Here is a 19,624-nt window from a genome sequence, read left to right on the forward strand (position 1 = left end):
TCACAAACTGACACAGCGTTTTAATGTAAAATCACTGCCGACTAACGTAAGGAAGGAAAGAACAGCTGCGCTGAGACAGGGATAGCCAGTTCACAGTGAGCCTGAGCTACACAGTGAGACCCTTCCTGAATGAAAGAGAGTAATGCCATCCCTGTCCCCAGAAGAACATCTTGTAAGTGTTCCACCCGATCTTCATCCTCCAAGACAAACCCCACAGTGCTGTGGGTGTGTAGCCCTCCTGTTAAAGCCACCGGGCAGGCCGAGCCTGTCGGCAGACATGTGCAGTGTTCTCTGGAGGGAGGATACAGTGCAGTGCAGGCCAGCATGGCTGCAAAGCAGGCAGGCACTGGGGCGGTGACAAGGACCAGTCCCCTCAGACTCCACATGGCCTTCGGGGTCTCAGCTGAGGGTCAGCGTCTCTGCATCTCCGGCTTGGGAGGTGGAGTTGGATGGAGGGGTGAACACTTTCTTGCCTTCAGCCAGAGCTTTAAAATGCTGCCAGGAAAGAGGAGAGGGCACGCTGAGTGCACGGGATGTGACAATTGCTACATTTTAGAAAGAGCTGTCTCTTTGAAAACATTTTAAACTCCCAATTTTCTCCCAACCCTGCTCCACACCAATTCCAATGAGAAATCTGCCCAATCTCCTTCTGCTATGAATCCCTTTTCCTTCTGTGCTTCCATTCATGAAGCCACTTGAGCCTCCTCTAAGCACGGATGTCCCCTGCAGGTCCTCATCATCTGAGGCCTGCCTCCTCTGCTGCTCTCTTTCTTTCTTTTCTTTTCTTTCTTCTTTCCCTCCCTCCCTCCCTCCCTCCTTCCTTCTTTCCTTCCTTCCTTCCTTCCTTCCTTCCTTCCTTCCTTCCTTCCTTCCTTCCTTCCTTCCTTCCTTGTGTGTGTGTGCGTGTGTATGGTTTGCCTTGAACTTGTTCATGTGGTCCAGCCTGGCTTTGCGCTCATGGCAGTCATCCCGCCTCAGCCTCCCCCACCACCAGAGTGCTGGGATTACAGGTGTGGGCCACCGCACCTGGCTGCTGCTGGCAGGGATGTTCTCCACTGCTACAGGACGCAATCACAGCAGGCCCGGGACCTGAAGACGCCCTACTACAGCTCCATTAACCTCCCCTGCGTGCCTCACCTGTGAGTTCTTGAACTCTGAGTAGAGGGAAAACAGCAGGTGGAGGGACTGAACGCGACTCTTGTAGACAGGAATGTCCAGGATGGCTGAAATGAGAACAGCTGCCAGGAACGGAACGCGGAGACAGGGGATGGGGGCGCTCTGGTCGGCACAGTCAGCCCCTTCCCAGGCGGCATGTGTGACTGCGAGCTGGGTAGACACCCAGTGAGTGGTTTCAGAAGCCTGAGCACCACCTTCCCAGGGTCAGTGAGCTCTTGCAAGAGCCTAGAATGCAGCGCTCACCACAGATCACATCGATGTACTCGGCCAGGCTGCAGTCCATCTCCGCGGTAGGCAGGCTCACCTACAAGGGTGCAGATGGCCCGCATTAAAGAGGCACAGAGTGCGCGGCACCACTCCCTGCAGGGAAAGGACTTCTACCGTAAGGCAGGGGTAACTCTAATTTTCTTAGGCGCCTCAGAATTCCTATATTGAGGTCTTACCCTCTGAGCCTCAGAATGTCTACATGTGGAGACAGAGTCTTTACAGAAGGAATTATGTGGAGATGAGGTCACTGGGGTGGGCCCTAATCCAGCATGACTGGTGGCCTGACAAGGAGAAATCGGGACATAAGCACAGAGAGGGAAGACTGAAGACAATGAGACTCCAGAAGAAATCAACCCTGCCGACTTGATCTTAGATTCCCAGCCTTCGGAACTGTGAAAAACTGTTCCTGCTGTTTAAACCACCAAGTCTATAGTATTTTGTTACAGTAACCCTTGAAAACTAATACAATTTGCATAGCAATACAATTTCCATCGGTAAGATGGAGTCAGTTGTACTCATTAACTACAAAGATAGTGAATGGTCTATCGAGGCCAAATGATTTTGTAAGTAAAATATACTGATAGGCTGTCTTCTGCTGCAGATCATGAAGAGTCTGGTCCCAGTTTTATGGCTGGGAATTTAGTAACTTGTTCTAACATGAACAGTTCTAGAACACCATAGGAACGGAGCAAATGGACAGAGCATCTCACTCAGGTGACAGACTTTGGATTTAAACAAGTCATACTGTAAGATTAAAAACTACTGGCTGCTTAAAACAGTTTTCTGTTTTTTTAAAAAAATTGCACATATAGTTTTACAACTCTTTTTCATTTCACAGTATATCATTGTTGGCTGGGGATGGGGCTCAGTGGTAGAGCTCTGGCTCTGCGTGCACAAAGCCCCAGCACCACACACACAGACATGCAAAAAAAAAAAAAAAAAAAAAAAATATATATATATATATATATAAATATAAATGTGTTATTTACTTATACTAGAGCAAAATACCAAATAATATTGAGTTGCATAGCCTTTCACTGGATGGATGTACTAGTCTAGCTATTCGATTTCCTGACCAAGGGCTGGGGGGGTGTGGCTCAACTGTAGAGCACTCGCCTAGTATACAAGTCCCTAGGTTCAATCTCTAGCACCACAAAACCAAAACAAACAACAACAAAAACCCTACCTTTCTTCTATACCAAACTCTCACGTTTACATGGGTTTGTTTCTGGACTTTTATGGTCCACTGATTTGCATGTTTATTCCCATGCCAGTCTTTTTTTTTTTTCCAGTATTGAGGACTGAACTCATGGGTCTTTGCACCAAGCTCATCCCCATCCCTTTTTTGAGACAGGGTCTTGATAAAATGCCCAGGCTGGGATCATCCTGCATTAGCAGGAGATTACAGGCATATGCCACCAGGCCTGGCTCCGTGCTAGTACTGTATTATTTACTATAATTTTGTTCTTTGTTTTTTGAGATAGACTCTTCCTATGCAGCACAGGCTGGGCTGAACTCACTGTGATCCTCTTGCTTTACCCTCCTGAGTGCTGGGATTACAAGCATGTGCTATTTATTGTAGTATACTTTCATAATGTGACATCTTATGGGCAAATCCTTTTTCTCCTGTAAAATGTTTATGATGTGTTAAACTATTTTTGCACATTAATTTATAGCTTCAGGAGCTGGGAATTTAGCTCAGCGGCATAAGCGCCTGCCTTGCAAGCAGGCAGTCGTGAGTTCGATCCCCGGTACCGATAAAAAAGGAAAAAGACAAAAAAAAAAAAAAAAACCTTCCAATTTATAGCTTCAATTTCTAATAAATATGGTAAAAACTCTGATGGAAATGGCATTACACTTACATAATATGTTAGAGAGGACCGATAACTCTACAACCGAATCCTTCCATCACAGAGCGCAATCTGAGCCCTCGGTCATTCATATCTCATTTTATGTCCTCTATTAAAGAGTTTCGTTGTGGGTTTGGTTTGTTTGCTTGTTTTTGTTTTGAGGCAGGGTCTGGCTATGAAGTCCAGGCTAGCCTTGAGCTCTCTCTGACCCTAGGGTAGCCTTTAACTCAAAATTTTCTTTTGCTACTATGTCTGCCTCCATTAAAAGTTTTACAATTTATTTTCAGAAAAAATCTTAGCAATCTTCTTGAATTTTTCTTAAGACAGAGACTCACTACATAGTTCAGGTTGAGTTTTTTTGTCTTCTTTGAGACAGGGTCTTACTATGCAGTTCAAGCTGGCCTTAAGCTCACTTTGTAGCCCAGGATGGTCTTAAACTTCCAACAATCTTCCTGAGTGCTGGGATTATAGGCATATGCCATCACACCCAGCCAGGCTGGTTTTGAATTTGCTATGTATCCCACGCTGGCTTTGACCTTGCAGTGATCATCCTGCCTCAGCCTCCCAGCTGCTGGGATTACATACATGTGCCACCATGCCCATTTTATTCTTGGATATTTTTAAAATTTGGAGTAATCTGGGCTGGGGATATAACTCAGTAGTAAAGCACTTGTCTAGCATGTATGAGGATCTGGGTTTAAATTCCTACACAGAAAAGAAAAAAGGAATAATTATAAATGGGACATTGGAATAGCATGAACACCTCCTACGGAAGAGATCTGAGTATAAAATAATAGTGCAAGAAGTACAATGTTCATCAAAGGTATGTGGTAGACAGAATGTTCACAGCAGCACCACTGTGATAACCAAAAACTAAAAAGTACTCACACGCCTATCACAGAATGCATAAATTGTCATAGAACATGTATGTAGTGATGGAATAACCTACAGTTACAAGAAACAATGAAGAAGGGGCTGGGGATTTAGCTCCGCAGCATAAGCGCCTGCCTTGCAAGCAGGCAGTCATGAGTTCAATCCCTGGTACCGATAAAAAAGAAAAAGACAAAAAAAAAAAAAAAAAAAAAAAGAAACAATGAAGAACCACACAAAACAATATAGATGAATCTCCCATAATAGAACAAGAAGACAGCCATAAAGAGTATATTTGGACTTAGAGAAAGTACAAAACAAGGCAAGCCTAGACTTCAAGACAGTGGTTATCTTGGGAAGTAGGAGCATGGGGCTTCCAAAATGGTGCTTTTCTAACTACTAATCTGATGTGCCGGTTACACAAGGGGGCTCAGTCAGTGAAAATGGATCACCACTAATGGTACATGTACATTGCTGATTGTGTGTTACACTGTGATGCTGAGGAGCTGGGGACGCAGTAGAATACTTGCCTAGCATGCTCCAGGCCTTGAGTTCCACTCCCAGCATCAAAAACAGTCAATAGTGACAATAATAACACAGGAAAACGCTGGATCCTCTAATAAACGCCACATGCTCTTACCTCCTGCTTCTTCCCACTCACCTTGCCCAAAAGGTCTTCAAACTCTGGGGACCATTCCTGCATCAGTGTGTCAATATCAGGCATGGGTCTGAAAGTTCAGAGGTAAATATGAATAGGAAACCTAGACTAATGACATCAGTAGCCTGGGATCAGGATATTATAGGATAACAAGAGGTCCTCAATCTAGCACCCTACAATTTTAGGAAAATCTAGACCACAGATCAAATTTACCCAGAGCGCAGGGTTTGGAAGGGCTGGCCATGTAGTAACACCAGAGAGATTTCAATCTTTATGTTTATAAACTAAGCTAGCAACTGTCAAGTTTTCGGGCCCTCGGGTTGACCGTATTTGTCCCTAAGGTTTAGGCAGTGGCTGCAGGCCGACAACTCGAGATCACTACCTGGTGTAGTGCACAGTCGCAGGGGGCTTGGAGCGGTGTAACTCAGAGATGCTCTCAATCCACGTGTCGATGGCTTTGGGATTCTTTTCTGCGTCTTCCAGGCTCTTTACTTTCATATGTTGCTAAAAGAATAAGGAAAAAGCTGGCTAACAGTGTTGAAAACAATTTTTTTGACCAAAAAAAAAAAGAAAGAAATAAAAGTGGAAACAATAAAATATGGTACATCCACACACTGAAATAATATTCACCATAAAAAGTGGTTACTTCCAGAGTTGAGGAAAAGAAAATAGGTACAAGGTTTTTTCTGCAGCAATGAAAATTGTTAGAGAGCAGTAATAGTATACTCACCCCATGAATATACTAAAAGCCAATGAACTGTACAACTTAAAAGCGTGAATTTTAGGGTTTGTACTTATATCTCAATAAGCTGTTGTTAAAAAATGGGGGGGGGGGCCCTGGGGATTTAGCTCAGTGGCATACGCGCCTGCCTTGCAAGCAGGCAGTCGTGAGTTCAATCCCTGGTAATATTTTTTTAATAAAAATTAAATTTAAAAAATGTTTTAAATTAAAAAAAAAAAATAGAGCCGGGACCAGGGATTTATATCAGCAGTACAAGTTCCTACCTAGCAAGTGCAAAGTTGAGTTTCCCTGGAACAGAAAAAAAACAAAAAACAAAAAATGGGCTGGCTGAAAGCCACATGACCCCTTTTGATAGGCTGTAAAGGCCAGCAAGACTGCTCCTGCCCACCCTCTCGGATGGGGCCGTGGCAGGAGGCCGGGACCTTACTGTGATGTTGTGCTGCTTGGAATTCTCTGTCAACCAGAGAGAGAGCACTGTGGGGTCTGACTGCTTGGTAGAAGGTTCATCCAGTACCAACAGGCCAAGGTTGTCAGGCTTCCCGTCAGGACGTGGGACCTGGTCAGAGAAAGGAGAGGAAGCAGAAAAACATTAAGACTGAACCAAGGCCACATCCGCTGTTTCCAAGGTGGTGAGAAGGCGAGAGTCTTCCTGTTCATCATCAGTTCTGGCAGTAAGAAGCTTGTTCATGATATGGTTCTCAGTGCTACTGAATAAAAAAACCCTCATCTACGGCAGCTTAAATACAAACTAAATTAATGGATAATTAGGAAGCAAGTATGTGACAATCTTTTATTATATGATAAGATAAATAGGCACCCCTAAATGACACGTTTTGAAATGTTCTATTTTTTTTCTTTATTTTTAAATTTTATCCTTGAAATAAAATAGATTTGGGAAAAAATAAGAACAATGAGTACAATCTGGAGGAGAAAGCAAGGTTAAAAACTCATATGAAATGAACACGATTAAGTCAAAAAAATTTAGCAGAACTGTTAGAACAGAGGAGTCAGAACAAACAGCTAAGGCAGCGACAGTGAACCTTTCAGAGACTGAGTCCCCAAACTGCAACCCAAAGCCCACTCATTTATTGCAAAGTGCCAATATGCAGTTAAACCTCAATACCAAGATTACAGTTCAGAAAAAACAACTGTCAGCCAATGCTCAGCTGCTGCTGAGGCAGCTTGCCTCACGTGCCGACAGAGGGGTCCCCGCTGTGGCACAGGTGCCACAGGCTCACCAGCACTGACCTCAGGAATCGTTTTTAGAATACACTGACTGTACCTTTAAGAATGCATCAATATCCCCAACAGCTGGGATAAAATCGGGAATGAATGGTTTCAGCTTGTGGTCCAGGTCAATCAACTGGGGGGTGTACCTAGGAAATGACGAGGAAGCAGGAGAGCGAGAGAAAGTTATATGACAATTCAAACTAAAAATAGCCAAAAGACACTGGCCAGTTTCAGACCAGACAGGAAAAAGGTTTGGGGCAAAGTCGGGACAGTGGGGTGTGTTGGGAGATCCCAGTGCTCACCTACTGATGTACTGGAAGAGTTCCTTAATCTCAGCAGAAACTGGCAAATGCTCATAATCTGCAGGGTCATAGGCCCTGGTGGAGGGAAAATACGGTTCATTCCATGCGGTGACCAAGGAGAGCAGAGGTGGCAGAGCCACAGGTCAGCCTGTATTACTCGGAGCACAGGAGAGTGACCCTGCGCCTAACGCAGGAATTCTGGTGTGTGGGTAGTTTGCTCAGTTGTAAAACGCTTTGCTACGTACACACCTTTATCTTCTCTTTCCCAGACTGAGCCTGAAGGTGGGAACCATCTTTTAGGTTTACTTAGCAAAACTTCATGTAATCACTGAACCCAATTCAGAGTGATGTTCTTGGTCTTTTGAGTCAGGGTCATGCTACGTGGTCCAAGCTGGCCTTGAACTTCTGACAGTCCTCCTGTCTCAGCCTGCTAAGCACCACCATGCTCCGGCTCAAGGATACATGAAATTCGAAGGTGGACTTACGAAAACTGTTTAACTGTTATTAAATATATTGTAATTAATGTTTGTTTTAAATTTTTATTTACTTTTTGTGGTACTGCAGATTGAACCCTAAGCTACTCAGCCTTTTTTCTACCTTGATTTTCAGACAGGGTCTCACTAAATTGCCTGGGCTGGGTTCAAACTTACGATCCTCCTCTCAGAGAGGCCATGGCCTCTCAGAGTACAGGGATTGCAAGTATGTGCTACTAGGCCTGGTTTTGCAATTTTTTATTTTAAGTGACATTACAGGACTGAGACAGTGGAGCCAGAAAGGAATAAGCACTGATTCCTGAGTTTCTTTCTTTGGGACAGGCTCTCAATATGTAGCCCAAACTGGCCTTCAACTCCCTCATGTAGCCCACGTAGGCTGGGCTCCAAGTCACGGCCACCTCCTTCCTCAGCCTCCTAAGTGCTGAGATTACACGCGTGCACCACCAAGCCTGGCTGTATGAGTTTGAGATGTACGTAGGCACGGTCTATTCCCCTGGCTTGCGTGTACTCAGGGTCTCCGCTCACCCTTCCAGAGGGGCTCCATGCTCTTCATCATCATCGTCTTCCTCAGAGTCAGTTTCAGAGGAGTCGTCGTCATCGTCGTCATCGTCATTTTCACTAAAGCCCCGCTGAGGTGTCAGCTGTGAGGTCTTCTTCTTTTCCTGGGTAGGGCAAGATAGGGGAGAAGGGCTCAGAGACAGAAGGTGTAATGTGCTGGGCCCAGCTCTGGCCCTTTCCCCGGGCCCTGTCGCAGAAAGGGAAGGTGACACTTCCCAGAAGGGGGCCAAGAGCCTTCTTGTGTTCTGCTCCCGCTCAGTTACAACAGGGGTCTCCACCTTCTGAACCCTACTTGAGGCTAAGGAACAAATTGTATCCAAATGAAACCTACTGGACCTGTCAACTGGGAGACTCTGACAGTTCTGCATAAGCTTTATCTAGACAGACTCAACCCTGAAGTCAGGGACTTTTCAAGAGGATGACAACTCTAAATACAGCAATTCCTTGGCTCATGAATTTAATTCTTCCCACGATTCTGGTTACAGAATTTGGTTCATGATTCTGGCTGCAACTGAATTGCAAGCATAATAGATCAGACAGGGTCTATGTCTTTGCAAAGCTGAGCCTGTAGCATGCCCTCTCTTAGGATGTGAAGAATGACCAATTGGCCCCCTTTAAAAATAGATTGTATTTTATTAAGTTTAAAAATAGGTTTTAAAAGCTTGAGTTAAGTCAGGCATGGTGGCCATCTCAGCACTCTAGAGGCTGAGGCAGGAAGATCCATGAGTTTGAAGCCAGTAGGACTACATTATGAGTTCAAGGCCAGCCCGAACTACAGTACACAGGGAGAGCCTGTCTCAAAATAAAACAAGAAAAAAGCTGGATCTCCCTGTGCTACCTGGCATATACTGGTTTCAGTTTTTTAAACTGTTTCACTTATGGTAAAGCAGCTATTAGCACAAAACAATACATCAAAAATTGTTTGTACTGAGAATTGAATTCAGAACCTCTGCAATGACCTATAACTCAGCCCTTTTTAAAATTTTTATTTTTGAAACAAGTTCTTGCTTAATCACTAAGTTACCAAACTGGGCTTAAACTTATAATCCTCCTGCCTGTTTTCCAAAATGCTGGGATGATGAGTGTGCACCATCACCTTCAGCTCACAGCTCCTGGTCTTAAAGGACAAGGGTAACCCCTGGGCCACCTGCTGAGGCTGAACACAAATGGCTGTTGCTCTGAGCGCATGTGCGACTCCCGCTTAGCTAGGGCCATTCACCTGTGTAAGACTTAAAATTAAAATGTCTTTCTCAAAATATTGTCAGTATCATAGGTTTGACAGTGAAAAACATGCCTACACCAATCACTCAGAATGAGAATCACAAGAAATGCTTACTAAAAATCTAAATTCCCAGGCTTTCATCTTTGAGTTTCTGGATGGGGACTGGGAATCTGTATTTCTAAAGGTAAGTCTCCAAAGGGCTCGGATAGAACGGGTGGTAGAGTACTTGACTAGTATGCACGAGGCCCTGGGTTCAATCTCCAACACCAAAAATAAAGAATTCCAGTTGATTCCTATGGTTAGTAAAGTATGTGAAAACACTGGTCTACTTTATGAATTTTCTCACCAAAAAGCCAGCTGTAAGCCAGGGCTGGGTCAGGGATGTGGCTCAGCCCTCAGTGCTTGCCTAGCATACCAAAGCCCTGGGTTTGATCCCCAGTTCAGGAAAGGGCCAGGCGGCTGGATGCTTTCTGAAATATTTCAAGACCTCAAGGCGCCTGGTTCCTACTCTTCCTCCATGAGTCAAGGGAACCCAAGTCCTGGAGCTAAGTGTGCAGCAGTGTTTCCTGCTGAGTTGGTGTTGCCTAAAAGTACAATTCTATGAGAAGTTGTGGGTTATACTGCACCTTGTTATTTTCCTCTTCAAATTCATCACTGCAGTTATCAGCCATAGTCTTGGTGGGAAGACGGGCAGAATGAAGAAGTCCTTAAAAGAAACGTTTTGACTCTAGGTTATTGTTTCAATGACTTTCAAAGGAAAACATGTTCAGCTTATATCATGTGCTTTAATCTTTCTTTTATTTTGTTTTTTGAAACAGGGTCTTGCTATGTAGTTCAGGTTGGCCTTGAACTCACTACATGCTCTAGGTTGGCCTCAAACTCGTGGTGATCCTCCTGCCTCAGCCTCCAAGCGCTGGGAACACAGGCATGCACCACTATGCCTGGCCTACTTTGACTGTTTTATAAAACAGGATTCATAAGGACATCAAAGTAGAGAACAGGAAACTGAATTCTAGTCATAGTTTTGTCAACTCAATGCAAGATATAATTACTAAACATTACTGTACTTTAGGCATTGGGTTAGAAATTATACAACTGATTTACGTAATATGCTAGTATGTAAATAGTATAAACTGTGCCCTTAATTTACCCCTTGATTAAAAAAATGCTAATCACTAGCAAAGTAAAAAGAATGCTGGATCAAAACTAGATGTGGTGGCACACACCTGTAATCCCAGCACTTGGGAGGCCAAGGCAGGAGGATTGCTGCAAGTTCAAGACCAGCCTGGGCTACAAAGTGAGCTTAAGGCCAGCCTGAATTTCAGAGTGAGACCCTGTCTAAAAAGACAAATGAAAAGAATGCTGGAGCGACAGTGAGAAGCCTGGCTGGAAGGGCAATTCTATGGGCAAATGACAGCCTCTGGGCTCCTTATTCCTACCTCTACGGGATCAGTACTCTTCCTCACCCAAGACTGCTGCAAGGCTCAATTGAGAAGGTTTACATGAAACTGACTTCTCTAGAGCATGGCAAATAACAGCCATAAATTGTAATCCATATGTGTAAAACAAACAACAAAATAGGGCTGGGTTTGGTAGTGCATGCCTGTCATCTCAGAACTTAAAGACACTGAAGCAGGAGGATCTCTATAAATTCGAGGCCAGCGTGGGCTACATTATGAGTTCAAGGCCAGCCTGAACTACATTGTGAGACTCTGTCTCAAAAAAAAAAAAAAAAAAAAAAAAAATTTCAAAGAGCAATAAAATATTTTGAACAGGGCTGGGGATTTATCTCAGCAGCATAAGTGCCTGCCTTGCAAGCAGGCAGTCGTGAGTTCGATCCCTGGTACCAATAAAAACAAAAAAGACAAAAAAAAAAAAATATATATATATATTGAACAATTGAAAATATAATTAGATGCAGGGTATTAACTGGCATGAAAACATGTTAAATGACTTCTGAATCAAATAATGCAAATTAAACATCAATTTTTTGACTTACTAAATTAGCTAAACAAATTATGTTTATGGCTGACATGAGCATGTAGCAAAAAAAAAAAAGCCTAGTGGCTACATGTATATCCACAAAACAGCAGGAACTCAGCAGGAACTCAACAGACAGTCATATACTCTGGTCACAGGAGCATTACTGGCAATAGTCAAAAGGTACAAATAATCCTAGGCTCTACCAACACACAAATAGATACACAAAATATAGTGTAGCCAAACAGTGGATTATTCAGTCTTAAAAGGGAATAAAACTCTGATGTACAGTATGACATAAGGGAAGCTGCAGCACTGTGCTGTATGAAATAAACCAGCCAAAAAAGGACAAATACAGTTTGATTTCTCTTATGAGATACCCAGAACAGGCAAGTTCACAGAGACAAAGTACACTAGTGATTGCTAGGGACTGCAGGAGAAGAATTGGACGTTACTGTTTAATAGACATACGCTTACTGTTTTTAGTACGTATCAGTTTCTGTAGTGATGATAAAAAGTTCTGGAAATAGACAGTGATAATGGTTACCCAACACTGTGAGTGTACTTAATGCCATTTAATTTACACTTGAAATGGTTTTAAAAAGTAAACAAAAAAAGGTTACAATTGTAGGGGATTATACGCCTGTAATCCCAGCACTTGGGATGCTGAGGCAGGAGGACTGCTGTGAGTTCAAGGCCAGTTTGGGCTATATGGTGAGTTCAAGCCAGTGTGGACTACATAGAGATACTCTATTTTAAAAAAAAGTTAAAATGATAAATTTTATGGTATGTGTATTTTACTACAAATACTCAAAAATCCCGTGTCACCTTTGAATCCTAACTCAAAATCGAATCCTGCCATGTATGGGCCTGTAACCCCAGTCCTTAGGAGACTGACATAGAAGGATCACCACAAGTTTGAGGCCAATCAGGGGTACACAGTGAAATGAAGACCAGTCTGAACTATACAGCAAGACCCTGTCTCAAAAGACAAAAGACCCTGTCTCAAACCACGCCGCCCCAGAAGTCAAACCCAATGCTCCAGCAAGTTAGATTCTACAGCATAATAGAATAATATACAACATAATATAAGTTAGATTCTATAGTCTATCTTTCATTTGTCTCTTGTCTCTCTCTCTCTCTTTTTTTTTTTTGACTTTTTGAGACAGGCCTTGCTATGCAGTTCAGGCTAGACTTGAGCTCACTTTGTAACCCAGGCTGGTCTTGAACTTGCGACGATCCTCCTGCCTTAGTCTTCCAAGTTCTGGGATTACAGGCGTGCACCACCATGCCCAGCATTCCCTTCTTGATTTCCTCACTGCAGTCCAAACCACCATCATCTAAACTGAGCCATGGCCAGTCCTTCTCCACTGTCACCTTTGTACCTTTCAATCCAGTCCACACACACCAGCAACAGGGCCTCCAAAGCCCTGCTTGTTAGCTTCCTGCTTACTGACCATATATCACCCCCTACTCCCATAGGCTAATCTTTCTCCTTAGCCTTCCCCGACCACTCTATAAACAACAGGTCTTCTTTCTTATCCTTATTCTCCATAATACACACTTTGATTCCATCACCCACTTTTCACATTTATAGTTATGTTTGTTTACTGCTATCTGTCTCCCATGATTGTAAGTATCAGGATGACAGAGACAATGTATCTTTTGTTTAAACACTTTATATCCAGTGCCAGGCATAAGGCTGGCAAGGCACACAGTAGGTACTCAAAATGTTTAAGCTAGGTGTGATGGCATGTATGTTTACAGGAGGCTGAGGTATGGGAAAACACTTGAACCCAGGAGTTCAAGACCAGTCTGCAAATAGGGAGAACACTTTCAAAAAAGAAAAAAAGTTTGTTGAATAAATGAATGGTATCAAGTTCTCTAAAAATATTGAGATTTTGACTGGAGTTGCAGGGTAAAGTAGAAGCTGAGTGAAATACAGTAAAATACATTTTTGATAAGTTAAAAAAATGAATGATTTAGGGATGACAATGTGCAATGTATACCCATTGTTGCCCCATTGATGTTTTGAAATTTTGTTGTTTTTTTCTTTTTTTCTTTCTTTTTACCCTTGAATAAAATAGATTTGAAGGAGTTAAAAAAAAAAAAAAAAAAAGTCAGGCATGGTGACCCACAGCTATAATCCCAGCACCCTGGGAGGGGTGAGGCAAGAGGATCACAAATTTGAGCCAGGTTGGGGACCTTGTGATTCTCAGGATTGCAAACAACACACATGCCACGTACAAGACAAAAACAAAAAAACAGGGTCTGGGGGTATAAAACAGGGACTGGGGGTGTAGCTCAGTGACAGGGGGCTTGCTTATCCATCACACAGGAAGGAGGACATCTAGCACCATAAATAAAAACAAAACCAGGATCCCCTTTGAGACTGTGAGCAGAGCAGTAACATGCAAAGGTAACACCGAGTAGAAGGAAGATCCTGCAGTCTGGCAAGCTGTGACGTTCCCTCCTTCCTTAAACAGAACAGGACCAATGACAAGTGGAGGAACTTGACTCTGAAAGTTAGCTGTACTATTACATATACTGTAATAAAATCTGACCCTATTGAAACCAAATGGGAATCCACCTTGCTCAGTTTTGGGGGACTATTTCTCTTCTTCGCTTTTCGTCCTCTTACCTTGGCGTCCTGGGGTTGGAGTACAAATAGTCGTCACCTCCTCAGAGTCATTAATCTCTAGCCGCTCATCATACGTCTGGTTTTCAACAATCTTGGTCTAAGCAAAAGGAGATGCGATTACTTAGCTCTTACCATGGGACACACATTCAGCACTCTGACACAAGCATGGGTTCCCCTTCCTCACCTAAGATGCCAGTTTTCCATAATATCTTTATCCCCATCCAAACATCTCCGACGCCTGCTTGGCCTCAAGCCCAGCAGTTAAACCATTGTGCAGCAGCCTTCATCGAGGCTCTGCCGGCCCACTGGCTGGGAATCATGGATGGAAAAGACAGCTAGCCTTCCCACAGCTCTTCCAAAACTGTCTTTCTACGTAGACGATACCTTTCCCTTCAGCTTACGTTAGTTTTCTCAAAGTCGATGAGGTTTCTCACTGGAAACTGTAGAGGTTTAATAAGAGTTGTCTCTGGGGTCGGGGACCGGAAACCGGGTGTGCCGAAGACAGGGCAAACCTCAGTCTCCCTCTGGGTCTCACCTAATAATATCGAAAGTATCACCCATCTCCATCCAGTTTGCTGATCGGATTTAATTTAAGTTGCTTGGGGAGTAAAAGTAGCAGGAATTTGGTGCTGGGAGGGGAGAGGGGAGAAGAGCTATCATGGAGCGAAGAGGCGAATGAGCAGGGGCAGGAGCAGTCCTCTTGAGAGGGCGGACGGCAGTTCCCTCTCTGCGAAGTGAGTACGAATTACCTGGAGCTCCTCTGAATCCGTCTCCGCTAAATGGAAAGAACCCCGGCAGAGGGGGTCCCACTCCAGTGTCTGGCCAGACCACCTGAGGGCTCTAACTTGGAGAAACTAGCCCGTTCTCCGTCGCCAAGAAAACAAGAAAAAAGTCGCGAGACTCGGGTTTACTATCGCGAGATCTGCATGCAGCCGCTAGTAACGCTTCTTCCAGCGTCGGCTCTCTAGGTGCGGGAAAAGCAAGACGGCGCGGATACAGCTTCTCTAGGCTCTCTGGGCGGCCAAGTCGCCTGTTTGTCTATGGTTTAGTACATGAGTCTGTTGTGCCACCTGGTGGTCGAAGCGAGCAAAGCCCGTTGGTGACCTTCCAAACGAAACGGTTTTTTCCCCTTAGGGCAAGCATCACTGGGCCTGCAGTTTCCCTGTATCAGTTTAATCAGTATTTGGACATCCTCTCAGGGACAATTGCAACCACTTTTTTTTTTTGTCTTTTTGAGATAGGATCTCGCTATGCAGTTTAGGCTGGTCTTGAGTCCACTGTAGCCCAGGCTGGCCTCGCACTCGCAATGATCCAGCTACCTCAGCCTGCCGAGCACTGGGATTACAGGTGTGCTCCACCACACCTGACTCTTGCAACCACTTTTTAAATTACAGTCCTTCCCCGTCACCGTGTCCATTGCATGGGACATACTTACACTAAGAAATTATTCCTGGTTTATCTGAGATTCAAATTTAACTCTGTTCTGTATTTTTATTTGCTAAGGAAGACTGTGAGCTTAAGACAGGATGTGTCCATTTAATTTTTAAATTCTACTGCCAGTGCCTTGAATAAATTAGGGTTTTTTGTTTGTTTGTTTGTTTGTTTGTTTTGTTTTTGTCTTTTTCCTTTTTTATCGGGACTGGGGATCGAACTCACGACCATACACCTGCAGGGCAGGCGCTTATGGCACTGAGCTAAATCCCCAGCCCCAAATTAGTTATTTTTTAAAAACTCACTGGACTGTGTCTCGCTGGTGGTAGCAGTTTGCACAGAGCTGGCCCCCCTGCCTCAAAAAATGGAGGGAATTGAGGATTTTCTTCTCACAGATAAGTGGAAGGATGTCAAATCTCTAAAAACAAGGAAGAACAGCCAAGGAGAAGGCAGAGAAAGGGAAGCAGTCCCTGCCCCCGGGTTTGGCAGTAAAGGAGCTGAAATGAACCGGACAGACTGATGTGAAGTGTATTAACAATCTTTAAAATAGAAAAAAATGCCCCTTGGGTTGTCAGTCAAAGAATAAATGAATAAAGAGGTAAGGAACAAATTTTTTTTTTGTCTTTTTCTTTTTTATCGGTATCGGGGATCGAACTCGCGACTCCCTACTTGCAAGTCAGGCGCTTAAGCCGCTGAGCTAAATCCCCAGCCCCAGGGACAAATATTTTTGAATTACAGACAATTTTAGAGGTCAGGGATAAAGAAGCTTAGTGTAATTGAAATTTGACACAGAGGGGCTGGGGATTTAGCTCAGCGGCATAAGAGCCTGCCTTGCAAGCAGGCAGTCGTGAGTTTGATCCCTGGTACCTATAAAAAGGAAAAAGACAAAAAAAAAAAAAAAAAAAAAAAAAGAAAAGAAAAGAAATTTGACACAGAAAACAAGCCAGAAGATGACAAGAAAAGTGACTTTAAAAAGAAAATTAGAAGCATGGTGGCACATCGTTGTAATCCCAGGACTTGGGAGGCTGAGGCAAGAAGATTGCTGCCAGTTGGAAGCCAGCCTGGACTACACAGTGAGTTTAAGATCAGTCTGAACTAATAGACCCTGTCTCCTAAAGATAAAGAAAAAAGCAAAGGAAACAAATATCTCTTTTAGAAAGTTAAAAACGCAAAACAAAACAGGGGTGGTACATACCTGTAATCCTAGCTGCTCAGGAGGCTGTGGGAGGTGTGCTACAAGTCTGAGGCCAGCCTGAGCAATTCAACCAGAGACCGCCTCGAAAAAATGCAAATTATGGTGGCACATGCTTGTCATTCCCAGCTGAGACAGAAGGATCCTCTGGAGGCCAGCGGGGGGTATACAGTGAATTCCAGGTCAGCCTGGAGCGTAGCAAGCTCCTGGCCCAAACAACAAAACAAAGCAAAAACAGGGTGGAGGTTGGGAATGTAGTTCAGTAAGGCGGTGGGACTGCACCTGCCTAGTATGTGTCCCTTGCTCAGTCCCCAGAACCAAAACAATTAAAATTAAATCGACACAAAAACTGGTTTATGGGGCACCATGCGGTATTTCCATACATGTATATATTGTATAATGTTCAAATCAGAGTAAACATAACTATTACCTTAAACATTTATTATTTCTTTGTGGTAAAAAGATTCAAACTCTTTTTTTTCTGTTTTTTTAGACAGACTCTCCCTCTGCAGTCCAGACTGACCTTGAACTCCAGGTGATTCCCTGGCCTTAGCCTCAGTGTGCTGGGATTACAGGCACGGTCACCATGTCTGCCTTTTTCTTTTAGCTTTTGAAAATACAAATGGTATATTACTGTTATTGATAGTCACCCTATTGTAAAATAGGATACTAGAAAAAAAAAAAATAAAAAAAATAAAAAAAAAAAATAGGATACTAGAACTCATTTCTGTTATCTACCTGTAATTTAGAATCCTGGAGTAGTATTTTTTCCTCTCTTCTTGACCTTCTATTTTCTCCAGCCTCTAGTAACAACTATCCTCAATTTTTTTTTGTCTTATTCCTTTTTATCGGTACCAGGGATCAAACCCACGACTGCCTACTTGCAAGGCAGGCGCTTATGCCGCTGAGCTAAATCCCCAGCCCCAACTAGTCTCGATTTTTTTTTTTTTTTGGCTTTTTCGTTTTTATTGGTAACAGGGATCGAACTCACAACTGCCTGCTTTCAAGGCAGGCGCTTATACCGCTGAGCTAAATCTCCAGCCCTATTCTCGATTTTTATAAAGTCACCTTATTAGCCAGGCATGGTGGTTACACACCTGTAATCCAGCACTCAGGAGGCTGAGGCAGGAGGATCAATGTGTGAGTTTGAGGCCAGCCTGGGCTCAAAGTGAATTCAAGGACAGCCTGAACTGCATAGTGAAACCTTGTGTTAAAAAGATCAAAAAAGGGGCTGGGGATTTAGCTCAGTGGCATACGTGCCTGCCTTGCAAACACACAGTCATGAGTTTGATCCCCGGTACCAGAAAAACAAAGACCCAAAAAAACTTTTAAAATTAAAAAATGCCAGTCTCAACCAGCCAGTACTTGGCTCACCTGTCATCCTATGTTCTTGCTTGGTGGCTACTCTGTAAGGCCAGTGGAGCTGGAATGGACATGATTGGGAATAGCAGGTCTGTAATGCAGTGCTTAAAGGTACGAGCTCTGAAGTCCAACAGGTTCATTCGAATCTGGCTTTATTCCTAGCTATGAGCACTTTGGTAGGATAATTCTCCTCTGTGCCTCCTTGTCCAGTGGTCTTCACTAGACTCTTTAGCAAGCTCAGAGCCAACCACAATGATGCACACATGTGATCCCAGCGCCGTGGGAGGCTGAAGCAGGAAGATCACAAGTTTGAGCTCAGCCTGGGCAACTTAGCAATTTAGGAGACCCAGTCCAGGCTCAACGTGAAAAGAAAGAAAGTGGGGTGGTGGCGAGGAAGTGGAGTAGTTCAATGCAAAAGCCTCGGGTTCAAGGGCGATTCGAAGCTGTTGTCTATGTTTAGATTGGGTAAAAGAGAGAATAATGGAGAGGATTCTTGTGAGAATAAATGGGCCAACCCATGTGAAGAAATTAGAATAATGCCTGGTACCTTGTAAGTATCTCATGAAATGTTAAGAAATACACAGAAGATCAAGAGAAAGGCAACGTATAATAACAAGAAAGCTGGATTTGGAGCCCTGGCTCTGTCATCTACTGTGCTTACCTTCTTTAAGGCTCTGGGTCTTCGTCTGCATTGTTGTAAAGATTATAGATAAGATGTGTAAAGTATCTGACACAAAATACGCACTCAACAAAAGATTTGCTCTTATCTTTCACTGCAGACTTGTAGTTAATACGGATGAGGGGCTGGGGATTGAGCTCAGTGGTGCAGCACCTGCCTGCAAGGTCCTGAGTTTGATTGCTGATACCAAAACAAAACAATATAAATATTATATATATATATATAATACTGTAGGGTTGAGCCCAGGATATGAGATAAAATGATAATATGATATGGGAACGAACTACTGAATCAATTATTCTCTGAAAAGCCAGAAATCTAGCATGAGTTGAACTCCCAAAAGAACTAAAAGAAGTAACTCAGTGGTAGAGGGATAGCCTAGCATGTGTGTAAAGCCCCGGGGTAGATCTCCAGCACCGCAGACAAACAAACAACAAAAACCTCCAAAGACCAGATTTGAGTTCTGATTCCATTATTTATTAGTCTAGAAACTTTGGATAACTTGTTTAAGCTTGTCATCATTTTGTTCATATGCACAATAGACGTAAGAACTATGACTTCCTTCTTGTTGTACATGGGTTTCTTGGGGGTTTTAGATTTTCTTTTATAGAGTCAGGGGCCCCGTAGGTTAACAAAAAAATAAAAGAAAGGAAAAAAATAAGATAGCCAGGCGTAGTGACGCACTCCTGTAATCCCAGCACTCAGGAAACTAAAGCAGGAGAATCATTTGCAAATTTGAGATCGGCCTGGGCTACAAAGTAAGCTGAAGGCTAACCTGAACTGCATACTGAGACCCTGTTTCAAAAAGACAAAAAATAAATAAATAAAATGAAAAGTCTTGATACCCAGATCACACGTAGACCAATTAAATGAAAATCTTAAAAAAAAAAAAAAAGATAAAGGCCTCACTGAACTTTCTTAAGATCAATACCAAAAAAAGATCAATAGAAAATTTTACTAAAAAAAGTCT

General features: G+C 43.3%; 1 protein-coding gene across 1 annotated transcript; it reads right to left on the minus strand.

Annotated features, from left to right (window-relative positions):
* On the minus strand, nucleotides 1–14,938 carry Ift46 (intraflagellar transport 46). Its single transcript, XM_003472654.5, has 12 exons — nucleotides 14,740–14,938; nucleotides 13,991–14,087; nucleotides 9,996–10,075; nucleotides 8,115–8,251; nucleotides 7,096–7,170; nucleotides 6,846–6,939; nucleotides 5,991–6,119; nucleotides 5,204–5,325; nucleotides 4,825–4,891; nucleotides 1,420–1,480; nucleotides 1,138–1,223; nucleotides 1–495 (listed from the first exon to the last, which is right to left on the minus strand). The coding sequence occupies exons 3-12, from the start codon at nucleotides 10,038–10,040 to the stop codon at nucleotides 400–402; spliced, it is 912 nt and encodes a 303-aa protein (XP_003472702.2). The 5' UTR covers nucleotides 10,041–10,075; nucleotides 13,991–14,087; nucleotides 14,740–14,938; the 3' UTR covers nucleotides 1–399.
* Nucleotides 14,939–19,624: the final 4,686 nt, after the last annotated feature.

The sequence above is a fragment of the Cavia porcellus genome, unplaced genomic scaffold, assembly GCF_034190915.1.
Source record: "Cavia porcellus strain 051 isolate PalLab524CR breed Dunkin Hartley unplaced genomic scaffold, mCavPor4.1 scaffold_9, whole genome shotgun sequence".
NCBI classification, from domain to species: Eukaryota; Metazoa; Chordata; class Mammalia; order Rodentia; family Caviidae; genus Cavia; species Cavia porcellus.

Coding starts and splice junctions, on each gene's coding strand:
- Ift46 (XM_003472654.5), bottom strand. CDS start 10,040: ATGGCTGATAACTGCAGTGATGAATTTGAAGAGGAAAATAACAAG. Junction 1,481..4,824: donor TTGAAGACCTTTTGGGCAAG/GTGAGTGGGAAG, acceptor GCACCCTTGTAG/GTGAGCCTGCCTACCGCGGA. Junction 496..1,137: donor CAGAGTTCAAGAACTCACAG/GTGAGGCACGCA, acceptor CTTTCCTGGCAG/CATTTTAAAGCTCTGGCTGA.